General features: G+C 45.9%; 1 protein-coding gene across 6 annotated transcripts in view; it reads left to right on the forward strand.

Moving 5' to 3' along the window:
* The window catches only part of LEF1 (lymphoid enhancer binding factor 1), a 108,046-nt gene extending 91,310 nt beyond the window's left edge, over positions 1 to 16,736 (forward strand). For 3 of the 6 annotated variants that reach the window (XM_010953644.3, XM_010953642.3, XM_074342602.1), the window contains 3 exons: positions 2,128 to 2,176; positions 2,835 to 2,875; positions 16,044 to 16,736. In XM_010953644.3, coding sequence (XP_010951946.2) covers positions 2,128 to 2,176; positions 2,835 to 2,869 — 84 coding nt within the window. In that variant the 3' untranslated portion in view covers positions 2,870 to 2,875; positions 16,044 to 16,736. The remainder of the gene's footprint in view (positions 1 to 2,127; positions 2,177 to 2,834; positions 2,876 to 16,043) is intronic. The other 3 variants (XM_010953643.3, XM_010953641.3, XM_074342595.1) reach the window with 1 other exon arrangement.
* Positions 16,737 to 22,117: the final 5,381 nt, after the last annotated feature.

A 22,117-nucleotide genomic window follows, 5' to 3' on the forward strand; every position in this document is an offset into this window, starting at 1 on the left:
TAAAACTTTTAAAGGAAATTGCATAACTTGATTTTAGGATCCCTTTGAATGGAGGGGAAATCCAGCTTTGTTATATACAGTTTTGATAATAATCAAAATAAGCCTCTTAATTACTAAGGCAAACAAAAGTCAATCAAATGGTAGCACTTTAGCTAAAGATATTAGTGTGTTTTTAAAATAAGGGTACAGGAATAGAGTCCAAACAAGGTACATGCTCTGTATCTTGTAAATGAGATACTAGCATTTATTTGTCAGGATGCTATCCTCATGTGCTCACTGAGAGCGTATTAAATATGTATCTCAATGGTTTAATATGAAAATGCCCTATTCTATGGCATCATAGATTTTATAACTTCAATTTGTTTTTATAACTTTCATTTTTCATAACAGAAGTTTTCATAAATCAACAGTGCATGTATTTTCTCAGGTGAGATCAGCCAACTACTTAGAGCTCTTATTTAGTTTTTTGTTTTTGTTTGGGGAGGGTAATTAGGTTTATTTTTTAAATGGACGTACTGGGGATTGAACTTAGGACCTCATGCATGCTAAGCACACACTCTACCACTGAGCTATACTCCCCACCACCACCACCACCACCACCCTTAGAGCTTTTAAATGTAGTGCTGAAAACCCCTGGACTATATATAATTTTAATGAAAATTTTGTGCATGTTTACCACACATGAATTTTGTTTTTGTGTAAGTTGACATATCCAGACTCCTTAGGTCCTTTTGTCTACCTTAAATGTAAGTTGTCTTGAAGCACTGGTTTATATCTAGAATATAGCCCCTCATAAAGGCAGCATCAGCCGGACACCTCCGGCCACAGTCGCGTGCCCCAGGCACGTCTGGGTGGCAGAGACGTGCTGAGACGCGGGCGGTGCGCGTGTGAGCTGACAGCCATGTGGAGAGGGGCCCCGGGACGCAGCCCGTCATGGTGCCTGTGAGGAGCTAGGTTACAGTGATGAGCTCTGCCTGGGGGTGCGGCAGGGTGACGCATAGAAGGCTCCTGGAGCAAATGACACTTGAGATGAGTCTTGAAGGGCAAATGGGAGCTAGGAGGAGAAAATGAGGATGAAGGTTCTAGACACATGGAACCTTATTGCACCTTCTGAAAAGCACAGTCACTGTATTTGAAAGGAAGACAGCAGTGCCCGTGAGAAGCGTGCTCTCCCTCTGTCCGCTGCCCTCCTCCTGGCGTGCCTTAATACTCTTGAAGACCACTCCATATTTTTGACATGCTGCTTCCCAAGGTCACTAGTATCTGCTGTTTGCCTTAGTGTTTGTGAGAACAGTTTCAGTCAACTTGCCAAAGACATAAAGCCTCAATGGTCCGGTCATGTGACATGAAGAAAAAATACTTCGAGGTGCTGAAAATATATACTTAAATATATTCCCACAGTATACTCAATATAATCTTATGGTTTTATTTTTTGTTATTGGTTAATGTGGTTATCACTGCAGACATAAGATAGAGATATTGGATGTGATATGTGTTCTGTTACACTTGTTTGAAACGACCATGGGACCAAACATTGTAAAATTGTGATTAAGATGATTTTGAAATGAGGCACATTCATGTTATTGTGTCTGTTTTAGGAACAAGATTCTTAACTGCCAGAAATGTCTTCAAAATTATCTTTTTGAGTTTTCTCAGGTTCTGCCTGAACATTTCTACTGCTGCCCTTTGTTATCATGCCTATGCCCTGGGGGCCAAGGGTCCTCAGTTAACATTATGGACTTTTAATTAGATGGTGGAATCCACAGGAAGGGAGATTTATCATGAACACTACCAGAGGTGGGCTCTAAGTTTGGTGGTTAGAAATAAAAGGAATGCCTGCTTAAGTGGGCTTTCCTTGAAGGGGGTTCTGTGGCCACAGCCCTAGGACATCATTAACCTAATGTGTGTATGAGACCACTGCTAGCGTCCGCACTAACCATGTTAAATATGAAGTGGTAGAGACAAGGGTCACAGAGAAGAATTCTCGCTCGCTCTTTTGCTCTCTGCTTCTAGGTACAGGTGGGGAGATAATGAGGCAACTTGACCTCTTGGTTGACCAACTGCCTGTCCTTTGTATCCCATTCACAATACAGTCTCTAACATGACGATGTGCCTGTCTTCTTGCAGGGTAAGAAAAAGAAGAGGAAGAGAGAGAAACTGCAGGAATCTACATCAGGTAGGCACCATGTGACTTTCCAGTCAATTCTCATGCTTCTGACAAACACCTTTTAAAGTAGTCGACACCTTTCTACACAGTGCTTTATTCTTCAGCTGTAACGTGTGATTCTGTAACTCTGCTTTTCTTCCTAAATTCTTTAAAAATGTTGAAAAGACCTTTCTTTTAAACGTGACTATGTGAAGGTACATCTGAAAACTCCTTTCCCAGACCCTGTGACCTGGAATCCCGGTTGTTAGCTGTGGTTGTTTTTTGGTTTTGTTTTTTATTGTCCATGTTCTCTTTGCTTTAACACTTCTGTTCCTCTCTCTGCGTAACTGCTTACAATACAGTTTCTTATGATGATTCTGTAATATACCACTTTGTGTCCCCTTGAGAATTGTTTCTGTGATTTGGGGTTATTTAAAAATGTAAAACATGGTAGGGTTTATCTTTCCTGTACATTAATTCAAGGCATCAAACCATGAGGCCCTATTTATTTCCCCGTTTTCTTGCATTAAAAATAAGGCCTCCACTTGTACTGCACAAATAAAAATGGCTGGTATAAGAACCATAAAAAGTAAAGCAAACAAGTCCACGTGATGTTGTAGCTACTACGTGTTTGGAATGTACAAAAACCGCTTCAGTAAAAATTTGTTAAAGACACAATTTTCTGCAGGTACAGGTCCAAGAATGACAGCTGCCTACATCTGAAACATGGTAAGAACGACTCTCTGGTCCTACTGCTGACGTTAGTTATAAACAGAGGCACTTGCTTGTGAATCTTCTTGCTCATACTGATGCAATTCAGCATTGCTCTTTTAAAGAGGAAACTCCACCAAAATCCAATCAGCGCTTTCAAACATCTGATGGTTTTTATACCGGCTATGTGTCTGCAACATAGTATGCGTATCTCTCTTCTCCCCTCTTTTGCCCCTTTAATCTTTCTCCATTCCCATTCCCCTAACTTGTCAGCCATTCCTTACTGACCAGTGGCAAATCTGCCTGCTAAAAACCAGACAGGCAACAAAAACCGGCAAAACACTATCTTACTCCACAGACCTGGGGCTGCATTTGAGGAGCTCAGGCCCAGACTAGCCCAGGACTCAGAAGCTTTTACTCTGTAGAGACTTCTCAATTGAGATGATAAATAGAGACTTAAAAGTAATAAGAAAAATAGAGATGCTTAATTTTTTCTATTATTTAAAAATATGGCGTGGGGACTTAATTGACTGTATTCTGCTGTAAAGGTCTTTACTGGTAACCATGGTTAGATCTCACTCTCATCTTTGTAGGTAGTATTTATTTCATTTCTTTTTATTGTAGTTATTTTACTTTTGACCACCAACGCTGGTGGGAACCTGGCTTTGTAAATTGCTGCAGTGTTTGCTCAGCTTGGAACTCACGTGTGTACACCTTCTCCCGGGGACAGTTCCTCTCAGAGGCTCTGCTCCTTCTGTTCTCTCTAGGAGCCCGCATCCCAGTGCTGTCAGCTCTAGCTTTTGGGTCTGTCTGAAATCTTTTCCACTCACCCTCATTGGTGCCACAGCCCCAGCTCAGGTGCTCAAACTTTCCATCTGGATTATTGTAATCCCTTTGGATAATTGTCCTGCCTCCAGACTTCCTTTCTGCCAGTTCATCCTCTGTGTCCCTCCCTGAGGGATTTGCTGAAACACGAACTGATTGGGTCACTTCCCGACTTAGAGCTGGTCAGTGCTTCCCTCTGTCTGCAGGACAAAGTGCAGACACGTTAGTGTGGGTCTGCCTCTGCCCTCTCCTGCCTCCAGCCAGGCCCTAGGAGTCCTGTTCTCAGTCCAAACAAAATTATTTGCCATCCCCCAAGATGACTGGGGCTGCTGCATGCGCTGCCCTGGTGCTCGGAAAGCCGTTTCCTGGGCCTCAGAACAGGATAGATCTGCGCGGTGTTTCTAAGGAGGAGAGCACTAGCCTGCGGGTCACTTGGTTCTTGACTTGAACCAGACGACCACTTAAGCTTTTAGAACTAATTCTGATGCTGAAATTTGAACAGACCTTCCCAGAGGAGCCTGCAGAGATTGTGGGTACCAAATAGAAATCAGCTGTTCGCCAGGACGATCTGCTTGAGCTTTTTAATCTTCATGTTCCACCTGTAAAACGGGACCAGTAACACCTCCCACCTCTGGTTCTTTATCTGGCATATGTGGCCTCCCTTCCTCCTTCCACCCACACCAGGACCTTACTCAGCTGCTCCCCCTCCTCTGTGAACCTTTCCTGATCTTCATTCAAAATTTCATCTTTGTGGTTTTGTGGTATCAGAAGTCTTCCAAACTAATGCTGAGAGGCAAGCTTTCCTCCCGGTGGAAAGAGGATCAACCCTTCACATAGGTGACCGAACAAGGGATCAGAAAAGGACCTCAGATGGCGTTCACATTTAATTCAGCTTTTAACAGCTATTAATTGAGGGCCCCTCTGAGCACAGGCCCTGCCCCTAGTTGCTCATGGAGTTAGAATTACTAGAAGTAATTCTAGTAGCAAGCACATGCTTTTGTACTTTTTTTGCATTTTTTTAAGACTGTTGTCCTTTGAATTTCTGAGCATTCAGGTACAGACAGCAGCCCTTTTATGCTCTGCCTCTTGAGTGGAAAACCCTGGTAAACGCAATGTGCTGAGGACCAACATTCACTCATTTACTGTCTGCTGTTTGCACCAAAATCTTTAAAACTGTTTCTATTAAAAATAACACAAAAATTCTACACTTCAGTTTGCTACTTGGTTTTCTGTCCTTAATGATGAACGTTATATAGTCTTTTAGATCAGTCAGGCTGAGTGCGTTTCTATCCTAGAATGTGTCCCAGGTATCTCTTTTTAAAAAATGTCATAGTGATCATTGTGCTTTCCTGTCACTTACTTGTTTTTTTCTAAAGGTCAAGGTGTCCCCTCTACCCTGTCCCAGAAAAACAAAACAAAGCCCCCCCACCAAAGAAAAACATTCTCACCAGTGGCCGGTGAGGCTCCAGCCAGCTGGGCTGCACTTAATCAGAGTCTCCAGTGTTCCTCTCCCGTCTCATTGCTGGATCAGTCATACGGCCTTTGAAGTTCTGTCCTCCACACTATCCTATTTTAGACAGCAGCACTGGCAGTCATTTGATAAGAATTACTAAGCAGAGAGGAGCTCAGATTTGCATTCATGAAGATTTCAGTAAATTGGGAATGATACTATCCCTGCTGTCTCCCCACCCCTTTGTTTTAGGAATTCAGAAACTCCTATATATGTAGTAGTTGACTTGTTCAGTCATTACTCAGCATTTAGTGAGCACCTAATAAATGCCAGTTAGTTCTGTAAGACCTGGAAGTCTTAAAATTAAAAATACAGGAAAGTATATGTCTGTAATAGAAATAAAGCAGGGAGTGACTTGAGGGTCTGGCTTTAGGTTGATGGTCAGGAAAGTCCCTCTGAGGAGGTGAGGCTCAGTAATTACCGGCTGTTACCTCTGGAGGGTGTTCTCTGTGCTGTTCTGGGACAGAGCAGTGGCATAGAAACGAAAGACCAGCCTGACAGAGCATCGTGGTGTAGGAGGAGCTCAGACTAGGAGCAAGGCCACCCAGGCACTCAGATTAGCCCTCTGTGCGCGCTGCGTGGCTGGGGCAGCTGGTTTAACCCTGGAGACTCCGGTTCTTCGGGCCAGAGTGGAAGGGCCCTGTCTGGCCTCTCAGCTCCCCTGTCTGCTTTGCTTCCGCACGCTGCACTGCCTCCCAGTGTTACTAAAGGGACTCGGGCCTCTTGTACGTTTACTAACATGTAGTCCTCATTCTAGGTCTCAGTGGCTCTAACCGTTAAGGCACCTGTATGATCTGGAAAATGACTTGTCCACAATGTGCTTGTTCTTCAGCTTCTGAGTAGATCAGCCCTGCCTCCCCAGAACGAGTGCTGCCTTTGGTTTGGGGGGTTTCACTCTCCACTGATGTGGTCACGTTTGCCAGACCTTGGTCACATGAGTACTGGCTTCACCTTAGCAAGAAGCTGAAGACAGATAAAATGTTTGATTAGAATTGATCCTGCAAATAGTGTGACGTGAAATCTGACAGGGCTCACTTTCAGTTCTGAGGGGAAGTTCAAAAGTCACCGCCCTCCCTTCAGGAAGGGAAAGCTAACGGAACGTAGTGCCCGGGCAGGGAAGATGCTGTGACTCCAATGTGAAGATTTTGGGGAGGGTTTCTCTGTGTACAGTGAAACTTAATGGTATCCTGGTGTCCTTAAAGAAAATTCCTATTAAACTGAAAAGATCTTTGAGCTTAGACGTCCACATTGTAGCTGAAATGCTAGAGAACTCTGGTTAACTCTGAACTAGTGTGGGACAGTGCGCCACAGGGAAAAATCCCACTAATAAGGAAAAGACTCTCCTCCATGAACAAAACAGCCCTCTGAAAACTTGTGTTTCTGCTCCTTATAAGATAAAAGTTTGGCTTAATACTTCCATTCTGTTGGTGGGAAATGCCACTGCAGTTGCCTCCACAGCCCAGCGTAGAAATTGGCCTGTTATGTAGTTGGTCTCACCGCCGTCTGTCTCCCTGTGTTTCTGCTTTTGACCATTGTGTAAGAATATTCGCACTGGTGAAGTCAGGTGAAACAGAGAAATGAGCGTTAACCCAGTCTCAACACCTTGCAACAGATTTTAGGATAATTAAAGTGGGATCCATAAAAGACACTCCCCCAAGTTAGAGGTGATCCCCAAACTCTACGGTCTTCTAAGAAATTCAGATTCATAAGGGAGAATCTGGACTAGCTTGTCCCTTGTGGTCATGCTGGGAGCCCAGGACCTCAAGCTGTGAGACTGCACACCTTCTTCTGTGTCTAGCTGGAAGGCCAGTATCATAAACGCCAATCATTTGTTCATTCACTCTGCAAACATCCAGTGAAGTGTACTCCTCCAGGTCAAGAACTGCTTTAGGCAGTGGGGGTTACCTGCTAAACGGACCCTGTTCCTTCCCAGGGGAGCTCCCAGTTTAAGAAGATGCAGGCATACAAATGGCTACTTATAAAATAATATGTTTTATGCTATGAAGAAAGTACATACAGTGTATGGTGTTAAAAAAAAAAGAACAAGAAGTATGTAATCGAGAGTGAGATCAAGGAAGGCTTCCTGGAGTAGGTAACATGTGAGCTGTCCAGTCATCTTGGGTTTGATAGAACAGTGATCAAGTTGCTATGAGTTTCCAGTATTTAGTATACATCTGATTTGAAATATGTAACGTCTCAAGAGTTTGTCAGGAGTCAGAGATTATCAAATACTAAACTTCCCTTTCTTCCTGACTTAAGATTCAATAAGTAATTAAAGAAGCAAAGAATTAAATTTTTGAAAAGCTGGAGAGAATTATTCTGAGTTTACTAACTTAAAAACAGTTCCACAAATTGGTTTACTAATACTTAATTTAGCAAAGCATAAAAAGCCTACCATCTTAAAATGTTAGAGATTGAAAAGATACTCTTATATAATCAAAGGAAATACAGTGAAATAGCGTAACTCAAAGAGCTAATTTAAAAGTAGAAACAAGCTATTTTTTAAAAAAAACCAAAAAACCTCTGGTTAAACACACTGAGATACACATGGATACAGATACCCACAGCACTCATATTATTCCTATACACTATGTTTTTGGCTTTGGAATAATCTTTACCTTGTACATTTGCTGAACTGAGAAATTAAAATGTGTTTTTTACTAAATAAAAAGTTTAGCCTTTATTTCCCTGGGCCAAGAAGTGTGTAGGAGAGGTAATTTCTAGTCCAGTACAGAATGCAGTGGTTAACTGTGTGGTGTTTGGATTTAATCTTTAAATTAAAACAACAAAAATTTTCAGCTTTCCATTTGATTGGACCAGAGTCCTCTTCAGGATTAGTGCGAGGACTGTGACCCTGAAGGTCTTCCAGGAGCCTTGCCTGATGCACGAGAATTAGCCCTGTCCTCTTGAGTCAGGGAGTGGTCTAAATATTTTCTGTAGTCTCCTTGAGAGAAACACTTATTTCATATAGTTCGTGAAGCTCGCCCTGGCAAGTGTGACACATTTGTCTCACCTTTGCTCTGAGCACAGATATAGTCAGCTACCACGTTAAGTATCAGTGAGCCTCTGGGCATTTGTTCCCAGGTTGGCACGTCTAGTTAGGAAGCAAAGCCAAGCACTTAAGTGATAAAGTTGGAAGCACCTAGAGAAATTGGTAGGCTTGTCCAAAGTCTCGAAATAAAAATGAGAAGGTGAAAAAATAACCCGTTTTACATTTTTCATCTTTTTTTGTCACATGCTTTGGGACTAAGTGTGTCAAGCACTTACGGAGCCCATGGCCTAGAATTGCCACTAACCAAACAGGAGACGGTGGAGGCTCAGCACTATGGGGAAGGGAGCCTGGGAGGCGCCCAGATCAGGGAGACCAGCTGGGGCACGGCCACCTGCACCCGGCTCAGCGCTGTCCCAGAGCTCCGCCGGAGCCGCCTCTGAACGGAGGCCCAGCCCAGTGCAGGACCGTCTGCCCGTCAGTCAGATCCTGATGGAAAGGACTGCAGGCGAGTCGTCTGTCCTGTCTGGATCACAGGTGTACTCTGCCTAGGGCATGGGGGTCTGTCTGAGTTGTTGGCCTCCCCTTGCCTCCCCTCTGTGTTTGTCCACAAACCCTCGCTAAACCTGTCACAGATTAGTAGAAAATCTGTAGAGAATTCACACAACAGTGACACTTGACTACAGTGTCCTTACTAGGGACTCAGTAGTGAGAATACTCAGTAAGGGAAGTTCAGACATTGACAGCAAGGCGGTCCTGGTCACACTGTCCTAAGTCGAGATGACTCTGTAACGGCACTGTGTGTGGACTGCAGGTGCTTGGCTCTAACTGTTCTCCAGTGCCTCATGTGCACTCTTGTGATGGGAGCCTTTTGATCACAAGGAGCACAAACAACCCGCGCCAGCTTAAGGAGCTCTATGTTAAGGATACAGGAGCATCTTGTGGAAGGTAAAGACAGAAGTGCCAGTAGGCGAAGGAGAATTCTGGGAGGTGGTCTTGGAAAACTGTCCAAGTGCTTTTCCTGCCTCTTCTATCCGCCTCTTCCCCCCAAATCCCATCTTCCCTTCTGTAGATTGGCCTCCTCAGTTCTTTGTTCCACGTGTCCATCTCCCAAAGAGATGATTATTGCAAATTGCAGAGAAGGGACACTGGCTAGCCCAGCTTAGGTCAGAATTCTACCCCAGTCCGTAACCAACCACGGCCAGAGGAGATGGTCACACAGTACAGAGCGACTGCCGGGGGCTCCCTGCTCCCACTGCAGGCGTGCTGGCATGGGGATGATCCAGAGGCAGGCTGCAGCCCAGATGTCCACCACAGCTCACTGACTAGCTGGCGGCAGCGCCTGTTAGATTAGCAGGCAGGTGATTCTATCTAGGCAGCTGTGCGTTAGTGACAAAGCCAGGAGAGGATCAGACTTGTGGTGAAAGCTTTTAAAATTTCTGCTGTGCTGCAGCATCTTTTCCATCAATCCCTTTTCCCTCTTGAATGGTCAGAAGAGCTAGAATTGTGTTTAAGTTGCTTTGGCAAACAGAAACAGGAAACTGGACCCTTGACTAGCAAGAGTGACCATGTGCCATTAAAAATCTCTGGCGAGGAAGGGAAGGGGGAGGCTCGTTGCTCTTGAGACACATAATATTTAGTATTGTTCATGAAAGCCCGTGAAGTGCAGTTCAGATCAGTGCACTTAAGAATAGTTCATGGAATTAAAAAAACATCTATTTTGGACAAATTTGGTTCAATAGAATGGTTTTCTCACTGAGCAATCTGGAACAGAATTATTCTTCCAGATGATGGAGTTTCCCAGAGAACTCAAGATTTACCTCTTTAAGTGTCAAAACATATAATTTTTAATTTTAACTCTTTTGGATGCACCTCTTTCTTCAAGACTACATCTAAATTAACTATTTCTTTATACCTCGCGCCATTGTTCTGTAGCGTGTACGATGTACCGTACGGTGTATGGCAACAAAGAACTGATGCTGTTTGACACTGTTCTAAATGATCTCAAATAATGTGAGAGTTTTAAAAATCTGCTTTTCCTAGTTTATTATTTTTTCTGTTCTGCCTGGGCTGGTACCCTTCCCTAAAGTAGTAAATATGTTCCTTTTGATCCATTTTGTAGATTTGGGAACCAGAAAACAAAGCGTATTTGAATAATACATAAATTAAAAGCAAATGGAGTCTGAGTTGGGGTATGAAGGGCACTCTGTTAAGAAGGGCACATGTGGGGTTTTTTTTAATGTGAATTTCTTGATACTCCTGTGAGTACTTCCATTTCCTCCACTGTGTCCCTAAGAGTAAAGCTGCCAGGTGACACACCCAGAAGAATGGGGATCCAGCTTAGAATGGCTGTGAGCCCTGAGGGAGTCACTGTGTTCTTCTGACAGAATGCGGGAAAAATGGGAGCATTTCAGTCAAACCGTACTGCCCACTTTCTTGCTTCAGTTTTAAGTCAAATCGAACCTGAGGTTTTTTCAATTTTTATACACATTCTCTGTAAATATAACACCAAATTTTCTGTTGCCCTCTTGGGATTACTTTTCTTAGCTATCATTGTGTTTCTGGGGACACTGTTTTATGAGATATTTTACAATATTTCGTAAGAAAGGTTTTACAGTATTCTCTATTGGTCTTAATTTTCCACCAGAAGTCCTGTAAGTAGAATGAATCTTGCCTTTACCCTGCACATGTTGTGTGAGATTGGAACAAGGGAAGTGGACTGTCGTTTCTGGACCGTAGTCTGTCCCAGGCGCTCTCCTGGAGGCCTTAAATCCCGCTCCCACGGCAGCCCTGTACGGGGAGGAATCTCTGCCCGACTGAGGGGCAAGGAAACGTCAGTAACTCGTCCGGGGCCAGCTGGCTGGTGTCCAGACCTGGGTCTGTTCTTCTGTCCCTCTTTGACTCAAGTCTCCACTCCCTGTGCCCTGTCAGATGCCAGGCACTCGCCACGCCTGTCACACGAATTGCCTCCTTTCAGCCCCTCAACATGCTTTGTAAGGTGTAGCGACTTATGTTTGGTAAGTTTAAGTAACTTGCACGGGATACCCCAAGTAGTATGATGGAGGTCAGGGTTCAAACCCAGCTGCAGACTGTCTGTTCCCAGAGCTCCTGCTCTGAGCCCACAACACACTGTAACCTCCCTGGGCCACCCGTACTTAGACACATGGACTCGTACACAGACACAGGTATGACATTGGACATCCTTGGTTCGGAAAAAAAAAATGGTGTGCACTAATTCTGTTGCCTTGCTTTTAGAAGCTGAAGTTGGGATCTTCAATGTAGGAGAACTTGTAGAGAGAAAAGTGAGTTGAATACAGAATTTGGAAGTGGGTAGATGAGTCTCCACAGTGACTATCCTCCTGAAGCACTTCAGTGTGCAGAGTTACAGTGGATTTTGAGGCCCCTTATTCAGAACCTTCCTCAAGGGCACTTCCCAGTGTCTCTAGCGGAGGTGAGCACCCAGTGGGTGAGACCCGCACTGGGAGGCCTGGCCTGCCAGCGAGACGTGCATCCTCACACAGGAGACACACAGGGCTGATCAGAAGGAGAAACTCCCCTAGAGCAATTTATTAATAGTTACAGGCCTGCCTCAGCGTCATCTCAACTTCACCAAGGTCTGCTTTCACTGCTCCTAATCCATTCTGAATGCCCACAGGGGAAGAAACTGCAGACTCAGTGACCGAGCCTCGGCCTGTGTAACCCAGATCCAAGCCCAGGCCCAGGCACCCATCAGAGCACCGACCCTCCTCCCTTCCTCTAGGTTCTGGGAATCCTGCATCAGAATGTGTGGCCCGGGGACTGGGGGACTGGCTAGTCTTGGTTGCTGGGACTAAGGACTAACTCAGCTGCAGAAAGAAGACTCAGCGCTAACCTTCCTAACCACGCGTTACCATTTTTCCTTTTTTTCAGATACTAAGGTTACTTTCAAGGAGCTGAAGTTGGCTCTTATAGGTTATACTTTCAATCTTAGAGATTTGCATTTCAAAGTTAATTTCTTATGCCCTTTGTTCTCTCATCCTGCTTTCAAACAGAGCATAGTATGTTGGGGTGGGCAGTGGTCTAGGTGGAGCCCACCTCCACAGGGCTAACTGTGCTGTTGACTAGTGATGGACAGATGGGTGCATGGAAGCAAGGCAGGTGAGAAGAGAATGAGTGATCGGTTAGCTGCAAGGGCTGCTGGGGAGAATTTGGGTTTAGGGCTCAAAAGCGAATCCTGCCAGCTGTAGGTTGGGTGACCGTAGGCAGGGCTTTTCACCTCACACGGCCCCATCCTTCTCTGTAAATGGGCTGGAATCATAGGAGCTGGTGTGATTGCTGGAAATTGTACGCGTGCCCGGCACAGCCGTGCTCAGCAGGCATTGTCCTTCCTTCCTCCCCACCAGCAGACCTACATGGAACCAGGGGCTTGGGGACCCTCAGACCAGCTACCGACGACTGAATGTCTTGGTTCCATCTAGAATGACGGGGCCAGACCAGCTCTTGTCGCGCTTGCTTCCTGCTCTGGGAGCCCGAGCCTCTCTGAGCTAGAGTTCCCGCCCTGACCCCACAGCCTTCTGTCGGTTTGCCCCGAGACGAAGCAGAAAAACCTAGGCAGTTGTCATGAAGTGTGTGGTGTGCTGCTGTGAGGTGATTTTTGGAATGAAAATCTCTCCCTCTGTTCATCTGTCACAAACTAAGTACTCTCTCCTCAAATTTCATGTCATAACTAAAAACACTTTAAAGTTCCTGCTCCTTGCTCATAATATTTGGGATGGGGAGGATCTCTTATTCTAACCCACCTTGTTGGGTTCCTCACCACCTCTGGACAAGGAGTGATGGGACCTGACACTACGGGTTGGGGGGGGGGGGGGGCTTGGCAGCTCTGCTGCTCCCGCTTGGCCTGCACAGTCCCTGCTGCCCCAGTGGGTCCTGAGTCACACGCCCACCCCCTCTTTTCCACCTTGACCTCGGCCTCACCAGTGGGCTGATTTCCTCGACCCTCCTGCTGGAGGACAGCCTGGGGGAGGGGGCTGGGGCAGCACTCGGCTTCCAGTTACAGCAAAGGAATTCCCCCTTTCCCCTTCTTCATGTCTCCTGAACCAAGGCCTAAAAAGCCCTAAGGCCTCAGTCTGTGCCCAGACACAGGTCCCTCTTGAAATCTCGAGATTTCCTTTTCCCACCTGGGCTCTTAATAAGTGACTCTGCCCATTTGGGTTCCTGGTTCCAGCTGGTTAGTGGGATATTTTATCAAGATTGGAGTTTGATCCAGGAGAGCTTCAGGGGTTTCGGCTGGATGGTGGTGGTAGGGCACTGCCTTGTGCCTCCTTCAAATACACTCAACAAATGGCCCACATGGTGACTCCTGGCAGAGGGAGCCCAAGCCTGACATGTGTGAGAAGGGTCTCGGGGCCCCCTTTGAAGCGGGAGCAGTAATTGCAGCTTTGATTGCACCGACTCCACCACTGGGTTGGGCCGCATTGGGGCTCGCAGGGCCAGCCCAGCCTCGGCCGCGCCCCCCACGTGAAGCCTTAGATGTGGGAAGTCTCCAGTCTCCTGAGCCTCATGCCTGTGGTTTCTTGAAAAGAATCTTAATTTGACTTGTTTTGTATCTGTAAAGCTGCATTGGAAGGCCCCCATTTCTCCCATTTGGAAGACTGGTCTGCCCTGACGACGCTGTATTTTAAAGCAGCAACCAAGTGCAAGCAAGGTGCCTCATTTGATAGTGAGACAGTTCTTTGCCGATTTCTTTAAATACCAGTTTGACCTTAGGAGAGTAACCCAGGTGGGGTGGAGTCACTTTTTGGTTGGCAGTGGTACGGAGCATCTCTGAAGCCAAATTGCAGGAGGATTTGTAAGAGGGACACTGAAATAATGAAATAACAGTGGGAAGACGTGACCACAGAAAGAAATGGCTTTATTAGGAAATGTCAAAATTCTTTCTATGGAAGCACATATCATCCTTGTGATAAATGGCCACTGTGGCCAGCCAGGACTGGTTTAGTCATCGTGATGTTGTGCTCAGCTCGAGAAGTAGGGAGGAGGCGGCACTGTGGGTGCCCTGGGGAGGAAGGACAACTTGAACAGCCAAGTGCAGGAGAGCAAGGAGAGCTGCGCAGGGTGCCTGAGGCTGCGGTGGGGACGGGCCCAGCAGAGGGACAGCTGATGCCCGGGAGCCGGCAGACACTCCCGGCTGCTAACAGCCAGTTGCTCCTGAACCACAGCAGTGGTCTCCAGCTGCTGGGCCCGTCCTCACCAGCAAGCGCAACCCTGACCACCTCTGCCCTCTGTGACGCACAAGCACGGTGGGAAGAGGCGTCTGAGGGCGAGGGGGCGGGCGCCCCCCACCCCCACCAGCTGGGCTCTGCTCCTTCCTCCTTGGAAAGCCAGGGCCCTGCCAAGCTCTTCCGCCCTCCGGTGTGAAGCATCTGAAATACTCTGCTTACATTTTAAAAAGCCACAGCACCGGTGTGTTTCCTGTCAAAGGGGCAAGGTCAATACTGCAGTGACGAGGAGCTGAAACTGCCACTGACGACCTTCGCGCTGACAACGCTCTGGCTGATTTTCTCCCATTTTGTTTTTGCTGGGTTTGTTTGTTCAGTAGCCACCCGGGTAAACAGACACTTTCTTCGCACTTCTGGTCAGCAGTCATTTTGAGGGACAACGCTGGGGGTAGCTGCAGTGATAATCAGAATGCTAACTTGCAGCAGAGCTCACTGTGAGGGGCTCACCGCGCGCTGCCCCTTAGACGCACCGGCTGAGCCATCCTCACGGCTCCCGGCCACAGATCGCTCTTCTCTGAACAGCACTTTGTAGACTGTAAGTCACCATCCAGAGTTTAGTTTTCATTGTTAAACTATTTCAGAGCTTCCTTTTATTTCTCAAAGTTCCCTTATACTTAAATAAAAAGCATAAAGGAACACACTCTACTATTTGGAATTAACTTTGTAAAGGAGACGTCTGCTGGTAACAAGGACACCACAAGCACAAAGCGCTGAGACTGGTCTGAGGCTGCCGGGGCCCCAGGCAGAGCGGAGCTCCCCTGCAGCTGCACAAGGCGCAGGGGAGGAGGATGCGCTCCTTAGAGAAGGAGTGGACTCTGCGATGTGCTCTCTCCTGTCTCTCTCATCTTGTACAATGTTTTATTTTTAGTCACTTCTCTAAATCTCAAGGTTATTACAGCTTTGGGGATTTAGGGAATCTCCTTTCTGGACGCTATTATCACCAGCAATACCTTTAAATATTTGGTGAGTGTACATTCCAAAGTGAACATTAGAGATCTTAGGTGTTACGAAGGAAAAAAATCTTGAGAATTGAAAAGTCTGAAGTAAAACTGGAGAGGCTTATGCACCTCAGACTGAATACGAGCGGACGGAGAGCGTCCCTGACTCCTGGGGCTGGCAGCAAGAGCATGTGGGGCACCGGCTAGCCTGAGCACGGTTCAGTCTCGTGTAAGTTCATACAACGGCTCCCCACAGTGGACTAAAAAGACCAAACACTTCAGAATGACAGATCTTTCCCTGATCTGGACATTGCCCACCATTACAATTCACGTTTGGCCATTCCTTCCTGATGTTTCTCAAACGAACGCTTTTCTTTAACCATGATCCAGAGTATCAGCTGTATTTCACATGGTAACCCTGTACATACATGCACATGAACCTGGAAACAAACTAAACATTTCAATAACAGTACACGTCTTCTCTAACGTAGTCTGAGGATTGGGGGCTGCTGTGGGGCAGTCTGTTTTAGCCATCACCAAATCAAAAAAGTGGATTCATTAAATGCAGAGATCTTAAGACATGTGCTGTATGCAGTAGAGGTTAAAATCTGTAAAGGTTTGTGGCAAATTCACATTAACAGCATTTTATTTGTTCCTTCTTGAGGTGGAAAACGAAGCTCATTCCCAACGTGCAAAGCCAAGGCAGCGACCCCGGGACCTCTTCTGGAGATGGAAGCTTGTTGAAAACCCAGACTGTCTCCATGGCTTGCCCAGTCCACCCCAAAGGAGAATTGACACCCACTTCACCCTGAGGTCACTGCTAGAGACGCTGACCCATAAAGACAATCACTGACAAACTCCCTTTCATCTACTGCAAGAGCCAAGTTCCACAATAAAGGACAGAAGGTTTTTTTTAAAAGAAAAATGACAAAGCACATGAGAATGCTAGCAGGCCCAGGGTCAGCTGAGCAGCTTTTCTCCCCTCATCTCTGCCGTGCACTTCCCAGAGCATCCTGCATCCATACCTGTAACCTTCTGGCAAGGACAGTAACTTGGCTACCTTTGCCTGCCCCGAGCAACCGAGTGGCAGCCAGCACAGCCAGCAGCATCCCCGCGGGGAACTTGTGGAAGAGTTCCCTCCTTGTTTCTGTCTTCATTTTTCTTTCTCTTCTCCTAAAGCTTTTATTTAACAGTGCAAAAGGATCAATTGTATGTTTGCTTCTTTTTTTTAAACTTGAATTTTTTTAATTTACACTTTTTAGTTTTAATTTTTTTGTTGTATATTTTGCTAGCTATGAGCTTTTAAGTAAAATTCAAAGATCTGGAAATGTTTGAAATAAAAATGAAATGAAAAGAAGCTTTTTTTTTTTTTTTGAGTGATATCTTGTCTGCCAAGTGGCTTCTCTGTGAATGACCTATAACAAATAGTGGCCTCTCCGTCTTTGTAAGGTGTCCAGTAGAGCTACATAAATGCAACAGCCAGTCCACTCTGTGGGTAGCAGCTGGCAATCCTCTTTCATTTTATTTTTCTTATGATCTTTTTTTTTAATGATAAACCTTAACAGATACTTTCAACAGACCAGTTTGCAGTGAATTTTCATTTCTTTCCTTCTCACCCCCTTGTTGTAAAAAGCCCAGCACTTGAATTGTTATTACTTTAAATGTTCTGTATTTGTATCTGTTTTTATTAGCCAATTAGTGGGATTTTATGCCAGTTGTTAAAATGAGCATTGATTTTTTTTTTTTAATAGCAAGGCACAGCCTTTGCCCAAAACTGTCATCTAATGTTTGTCATTCCAGTTTGAGTTAACGTGCTGAGCATTTTTTAAAAGAAGCTTTGTAATAAAACATTTAAAAAAAAAAAGTGTTTTTTTTTTTTTTTTTTAAAGAGTGAAGTTCCTGACAATCTGCAGTTGGTAACAGTGAACTCAATCCACAGGCAGAGCTGGCGTGTCCACGTGAGAGGGTGCGGCTGTCTCCAGGGGCCAGCCAACACCCTCCCCATCTCCTAGCCATGCCGTCCTCAGAGGTACTTGTATCACCTGGACCCCTGTCTCCTCTTCTCACAGGTGGAGATAGAAATCAGGCCAAAGGGAGGAAGAGGGTCACCAGAACTCAGACAGTAGTGATTCTCTTCCTTCCTGAGCACCCAGACAGCCTCCCGGGCTCCAGCCATCCGCCCTCACACCTCTGCAGGTGTGCCGGTGCCCTCTGGTCAGAGCTCACCGCTTCTCCCGCTGGGCTCCCCAAACCAAGGTGTCCCTGCACTTTAACACCCACACATCTCCCCAGAATCAACATTTTCCCAGTTTTGAGTTTGTACTTCGTAATTCTCCCTTAAATCAAGCTTTTGTTATACTAAAATAGAGCTATTGGATGTAGCAAAAACTATGCATTTTAAGTTTAAAACATCAATATTTCATGGTCTTCCACAAAGTTTCCACAATCCATTGAGCTAGTTTGAGAACCACTCATACTGCTGGTCTAGCTTCTGTCTCTTGCTGAAATTCTAGTTCCATTTCCTTTTTCCAACCTTCAATACAGCTGGGGAACAGCTGGCTACCATACTTGTAATAACCCTCCACATACTGCACTTGAAGATTGCCATTAAATCACCCCTCAAATTTCTCTTCTCCAGGCTAAGTAATCCCAATTCCTTGAACCTTTCATCATCGGTCCTTTAATCATTTTCATTACTATCCTCTGGAACCTCTCCAATTCTTCTTCATTTAGACCTAAACTTGAACCAGGGAAAAATGTCTATTATGTCCAGGGGACCTACTTGTTATAAAGGTTTCATATTCATTTGAAATTATCTCTCAGTTTTCTTAATGTATATGAACCAAGTTATAACTGCCTAAAACTGCCACTATACTCTTTTCAGGAGTAACAAGAACATCCAACAAAGTGGTGTAGGAAGTGACAGAAATAAATATTTAAGTGTTACTTTTTTTGGGGGGGCGGTGGGGGGGAGTTGTAGCAACACACTGATTGGCTCTTCTGGATCTTAGAAACTGATCAGTAATAAAAGCCTGTCCATCAAGTGAAGAGCAGGGATAGGAGGTTAGACTCGGGCCTCGGCCACAGCCCACTCAAGTCCCCCTCGCTTGCTCCTCTGCTGTGTTTTTATGACACAGAGTGAATCAACAATGCCAAAAGCAGCAGGCTGTTTGGATCCTCTGAGCCAGCTGCTCTGCCACAATTTGGTCCCTCCTAGTTTTCTACATTTCTTCCAGAATAACTTTCCCCAGATAACTTGGATGTCCTGGCACGGTGCTCATTCTTGGTGCATCTGCCCCAATCCTGCTTTCCTCAGGCAGCAGTTCTGGGGAAGGAGAGTCCAGAGCCCCTGAGAGCTACATACAGACCAAGGGACGTTCTCCTGGGGCACCAGGCAGAGGGACTCCCTCTGGCTACTGCTTTTGATCTTGCAGTGATTGGGCGTCCTTCCCCACAACGAGCTCACAGCTGGACTGTGTGCCAACAGGAGAGAACAGGCCAGCCTTCCTGCTGGAGCCCAGCCTTTCTCTGAGGTCACAGCTGGTGTGCTGGTCTTAGGAAGGGGTGCTTTTCTCCTGGCTTTACTTTGGTCGCTAGGGTTGCTGGCAACTACCTGTTTAGCTGGAAGGAGGCTTTGAACAGTTTCACAACTATAGCTGTCCAAGTACAATCATTTTTTCCTCTACAGTTTGTTCTAAGGCTGCAACAGTGTGGAAACCTCTGATCAGGGGCCCCTGAGCAGTAAGATGTCTGCGTGGCTTTCCTTTTAAAAGGGAGAAGTCACAAGGGAGTAATGCATGGTTCCAACAGAAAAGAGAAACTTAAATTCCACGTGACACAGTAGCGGTACAAATTACTATGTTTGCCCAGGATGTTACCTTTCACGCATAGAAAATTTTAAAAACTGCCATGTGAAACCTAATTTCTAGAGATACATACATACACACACAAAACTGGATCTGCTTTTTAATAGAAACTGAATAGTGTGAAGTTAAACATCTTAATACTGATAGAAGGACATGATTCTAAATGCTGCTTACTTACGTATTATGGAAAAAATAAGATGATTGGTTTTGCTGGTCATCATTTAGTGGATACCATTTTGGAAGCTGCTGTTTTAAACTTCTGTACCTCTCTGATGGGAAAGCCTACACCATCTTACACCGCAGCTGGGAGTGGTTCTGAGGGACAGTAGGAGAGGAAGGTGTACCAAGGGCAGTTATTTAAAAGAAACATTACTAGCATGAATCAACCTGAACTAGGACTTTATACATATTAGGTAATACAGAATAATTTATAGTAAAACGAACACAAGTGAAAACTGGCTGTTCACTCACTTGCCCTGTTGAAGAAATAATGCTCATGTGGTTCACTGTCAGCAGCATTGTGGGCACAGTAAACTGGCATTTAACAGAAATGGTCGATGTGCTCATTCAGTACATGTTTACTGAGCACCTGCCCATGGGCTGGGCTGAAATAACTGTCCACTAGGAAAGTGTTTCTACTGCTTGTAAGCTTGTTCACCACCAGCACTTGCTACAATGTGCAGGCATCCTTCTCCCTGAACAGTAATTTAAACTTTAAAAATCAGGTTCTTATATCAAAATGAGTATGTGTATGTATATGTATGACTGAAACATTACGCTGGACACCAGAAATTGACACAACATTGTAACTGACTATATTTCAATAAAAAAGAATGCCAAAAACAAACAAACAAAACAGGCTCTTATGTTAAAAGGGAAGGAGGCGTGCAGTAAGGAGAGCCCAGGTTTGGAGCCACTCCCAGCACGGGCAGCCCTTTGCCTCCTGGTGGGCCAAATGAAGATCTCACTGACCTCTAACAAGATACAGTGAGTGGAAAATGAGAGACACCTTGCACATACAAAATAACTTAGTAAATGAACTTCCCCTTGAATTTTTTTATAATTTGTTATTAAACAGGCTTTTTTTTGCCCAATGAGAAAAAAAGAAACTTTGTTTTTGTAAAGCCTATAGCCGTAGAACACATGGGCACATTTCTTCTGCCCATGGAAGCAGTTGGTAACCAGGACTAAACACTGTTTTGGCCCAAGGATCAAGGAAATACTTACAGAAAGGGGATGGGGTCATCTGCTCTGATGTGTTTATTAAATATTTTTCTAAATTTATAATAGCTTCAGATGCTACCAGCTAAGTTAATTTTTGATCTACATTAAATACATGGAGGAAATTGGTGGAAAATGTATTATTTGCCAGATGGAATGAGAACACTCCTACAAGTAGACTTAGTCACACAACTGTTTCTCTTCGTAGTCACAGTGGAATTAGTACATTAGTCATTTTCTCTCCTCTGTCCGTAACTTAACTGTCTCAGAATTTGAACTCAGTAGAATCACTGAATTATGGTCTAAGCCATCATGAGGTGTTCTCCCATCAGGAAGGTAAAGACAACCAAAGTAAAACAAAGCCCCACAGACTGGCCTGTTGTTACAGGTCCTATCAGGCTTGCTCGGCTGGAGAAGGGCAGCACATGGTTTTCTAGTCGAGCTGGCCCTCCATGCCCGGCTCTGGACACCGTGCAGCACACGAAGCCAAGCCTGTGAGGGGCTTGCTGGGAGACTCACAAAGGCCCAGAGGTGCTGCTGAACGATTTCATCTGCTCCCCCAAGTGCCAGCGTCTAGCGCAGGCTGGGCCTGTTCTAACTCCCAAGGTTACAATCAGTTGGGCTCTTTCCACGTCCCAGAGAAGTCCAACCCATCCACCCACCCCTCTCGGACTGGCCAGTTCTCATGAGCTTTCAACCTGATTGCCACACTCAGTACTGTGGCCACTACAACTCTTATTCTGAAACGTTGGATGACTGTCTCTATTCTCCCCTCCAACAGTAGGAAGGGAAAATTTCAAGTGGTATCAGAGACCCTGGAGGGCGGAGTCCCAGGGAGGCTGTGGTTCAGTGGGCAGGTGTGGGGGCCGCATCCTGTGAAGGAGAAGTGCTGGCCCCAATGACCCCCTCTCTCCTGCATTTGGGATTAGCTGAGATTTTAACAAAAGTACACTTGTTCTCTCTCCTCGCAAGTCAACCTCTAACATGCTGAAAGGTAGGACAACAGCGAAAACCAAGGCACGAGCATTAGCAACCTCACCTAGGCCTCTGACTTAAGAAAGCCGAGCCAGCTATTGCCAGGACCGCACCCCGCCCCCCGCCCCCCACCCCGACCCCACGAGCGCGAGTGCGGCGTGGGCAGCAGTCTCCCCGTAAACACCCCCACGCGCGGCTGGTTCGCAGACGAGGGCGTGTGGATGTGCTCAAGCCTCTACAGCTGTGCAGACCTCGCGGCGGCGGGCTCGTTCCACTTCCCTCCCTCTTGCACCACGTTTTCATCTGCTAGCTGAAGAGCTTCTCACCCCGGGCAGCGCGCGACCCGTCCGGGCTCAGAGGGCTGGCGGCGCCCCTGCCTGCCTGGTCCCACTGCGGGTCCATGCGGTGGAGGGGCGGGCGGTTCCGGACCATCAGCCTTTCACTAGGAATTCAACACTGAGGCGAAAAAGTTCGGGAAATCGACCTTCCCGGAAGTACGCGGCAAAACCTCCACCTGGTTTCAGAGTGAGACTTTTAGGGTTCAGTCCTGCAAACCACCCCAAGCAGAATACTTTGTTCAAATGTGCCTCCGTGCACACCCCCACGACCCCCCGTACGGGTTTTGGAGGCTTCTCAGTTCCTGTTTTCTAAACCTGGTAGTCAAGAGGAGGGAGCA

Source organism: Camelus bactrianus, chromosome 2 (assembly GCF_048773025.1).
Source record: "Camelus bactrianus isolate YW-2024 breed Bactrian camel chromosome 2, ASM4877302v1, whole genome shotgun sequence".
In the NCBI taxonomy this organism is placed as follows: domain Eukaryota; kingdom Metazoa; phylum Chordata; class Mammalia; order Artiodactyla; family Camelidae; genus Camelus; species Camelus bactrianus.